The 2344-nt window shown below is 74.6% G+C and overlaps 1 protein-coding gene across 1 annotated transcript; it reads right to left on the bottom strand.

Annotated features, from left to right (window-relative positions):
• Window positions 1-709: 709 nt before the first annotated feature.
• ASCL2 (achaete-scute family bHLH transcription factor 2) lies at window positions 710-2101 on the bottom strand. Its single transcript, XM_070063645.2, has 2 exons — window positions 1331-2101; window positions 710-953 (listed from the first exon to the last, which is right to left on the bottom strand). The coding sequence occupies exon 1, from the start codon at window positions 1857-1859 to the stop codon at window positions 1350-1352; it is 510 nt and encodes a 169-aa protein (XP_069919746.1). The 5' UTR covers window positions 1860-2101; the 3' UTR covers window positions 710-953; window positions 1331-1349.
• Window positions 2102-2344: the final 243 nt, after the last annotated feature.

The raw sequence follows: 2344 nt of genomic DNA, 5'->3' as shown, positions 1-2344 counted from the left end.
GCACCCTAAAGCAACTCGGGGACCCCCTCGGCCCCTCACACACCCTGACAATAAAAGGGAGCTGTGGGGACTTGAAAGCCGCCGCCACCCGGGGTCAAAGGTGGAGCCTGCGACAGCCGGGCCCCCGCGCTCTGAGGAGGCTCTTCCTTGTTCCTCTCCAGGGCGGCTCCGGCCGGTCCCGCGGAGCCCTACACACAGACCACAGGACAGGGCCCACACAGGTCCTCCCACAGCCAGGAAGCTGGGCCCAGCCCAGGGTCCCCCAGCTGGCGGCACACAGGCGACCCACAGCGGAGCCCACTCCTGCAGCCCAGGTCCACGGGGAGGGCAGACCGCCGGCACCTGTCCAGCCCCGGGGCTGGTCAGCGGCCTCGACCTGCATTTTCCAAAAGTGCCCTGCCCGGACCACCCAGCAGCGTGCTGCCACCTGCGGAAGAACCCCTGACCTGACCCGGGGCCTGGCTGGACCCCGCCCACGGCCAGTCTCACACCTCTGGGCCCCCACGACAGAGGCGGCCGCGGTGTCCAGGGAAGAGACCCTCAGAGGGGTGGGTACAGGACCGCAGGAAGGGGCCACCGCTGGGGACATGGCACAGGCCAGGCCGGGTCGCGGAGGGGAGGCAGCTGGCCAGGGCCCCTGCCCCCGGGGCTGCTCCTATCCGCATCTGCGCGAGGCTGGAGAGCTCCAGGTGACTGACGGCCGGGAGGAGGGCACGCGGATCGCGTTTATTGTGCTAAGGACGTTTTGTACAAAAATAGGTCTCTTTGTAGCCAGCAGCGTCCGCCGGCTTCAAGTCACTGCGTTCAGAAAAGATTCTGTCTCTTTAAACCCGGCTCCCGACAGGAAGGGTCCGAGCGCGCCGGGGCCGGAGCAGTCGGGAGCGGGCTCAGGGCGGCTGGAGGCGCGCGTCGGCGACGTCCCCGCTGGCTGCGGTCGGCTCTCCGGCGACGGGCTGCGGGCAAGAAGGCGCGTTACCGCGGGCCGGCCCAGCTCCCACCTCCCTCGGCCAAGGCGGCGGCGTCGTTGCGGGCGCGCAGCGAGGCGCGGGGCCCCAGGCTCCGCGCCGGCCCCGAGCGCGATCTGCAAGGTGAAGCGCCTCCAGCCGCCTCCAGCACCCTCGCCGGCCCGGGGACCCGCGGCCGCTCCCCTCCCCGCACCCCCGCTCCCCGCCCCCGCCGGCGGCCCGGCCCGGGGAGGAAGTTTTGCAACCGCGGACAAACAAGCGCCGGTCTTGCACGGGCTTGAAGGGTGGCAGCGGGAACGGAGGGCGAGCGAGGGCGAAGCCGCCGCCCCGCCCCGCCCCGGCCCGCCCGCGCACCCCGCCGTTACCTCGGGGGTGCCAGGGCGCTCAGCAGCCCCCCAGCCAGCTGGAGAAGTCGAGCAGCTCGCGATCCGCGGGGCTCAGCGCGCGCTCGCAGCCGCTGTCGTCCGACGAGCACGCGGAGCGCGGGGACGACGAAGCGCAGGAGGGCGGCGCGGGCGGCCCCCGGGGCGCCGGGGCGCGCGCGGTCCGCAGGGCGTCGTGCTCGGCCAGCAGGCGCTGCAGCGCGCGGATGTACTCCACGGCCGAGCGCAGCGTCTCCACCTTGCTCAGCTTCTTGCTGGCGCCGCCGAGCGGCACGTGCTGCCGCAGCGCCTGGAAGCCCAGGTTCACCAGCTTCACGCGGTTGCGTTCGCGCTCGTTGCGCCGCGCCACGGCCGCCACGCCGCCGCCCGGGGCCTCCACAGCTCCAGGCCGCCGCCGCTGCCGGCTGCAGCGCAGCAGCTCCGGGGACGCGGGCCTCCGCCGCGCGGCGCCGGGGCCCAGGACGCCCGGCGACGGGGCCGCCGCGAGCCGGGGCAGGGCACTGCTGTCCATCCCGCCCGCACCCACGCGTCCGGCCCCTGCTGTCAGCCCCCGGCGCGTCGCGGGGAAAAGGCGGGCGGAGGAGCGGGGCGGGGGACGGGAGTTCCCCGAGGGGGTCTCCGGCCCCGCGCCGCCCAGCGACTCCTTGGGACGCGCGGCGCACGTCTTCTGGGGGCGGGGGTCGGTCGTGCGCGTCGGGGAGCGTGGGGCGCTCGTGTCCCGCACCGGATCGCCCCCTGCGCGGCGTAGACGGCTCGTTTTTAAATGTATAGACTACGCCGCCGCCTCCTTCCTCACGCCCTCCTCCCTCCTCCTCGCCCGCCCCCTCGGGCACACGCCCCGCCAACCGCGCGCGCGCCCCGCCTGATCCCCAGGCACAGCCCGGGAGTGTCGGCAGGTGCCCCGCGGAGCTCCCCCGCCACAACACACCAGGCGCAATGCGCGACTCGGCACTCCCACCCCGCCGCGCGCGCGCGCGCGCGCGGCCCGCAAGGCCT

This window comes from Oryctolagus cuniculus, chromosome 1 (genome assembly GCF_051225735.1).
Source record: "Oryctolagus cuniculus isolate XC-2025 breed Fujian yellow rabbit chromosome 1, ASM5122573v1, whole genome shotgun sequence".
NCBI lineage: Eukaryota > Metazoa > Chordata > Mammalia > Lagomorpha > Leporidae > Oryctolagus > Oryctolagus cuniculus.
This window is presented reverse-complemented; position numbering and strand designations above follow the sequence as displayed.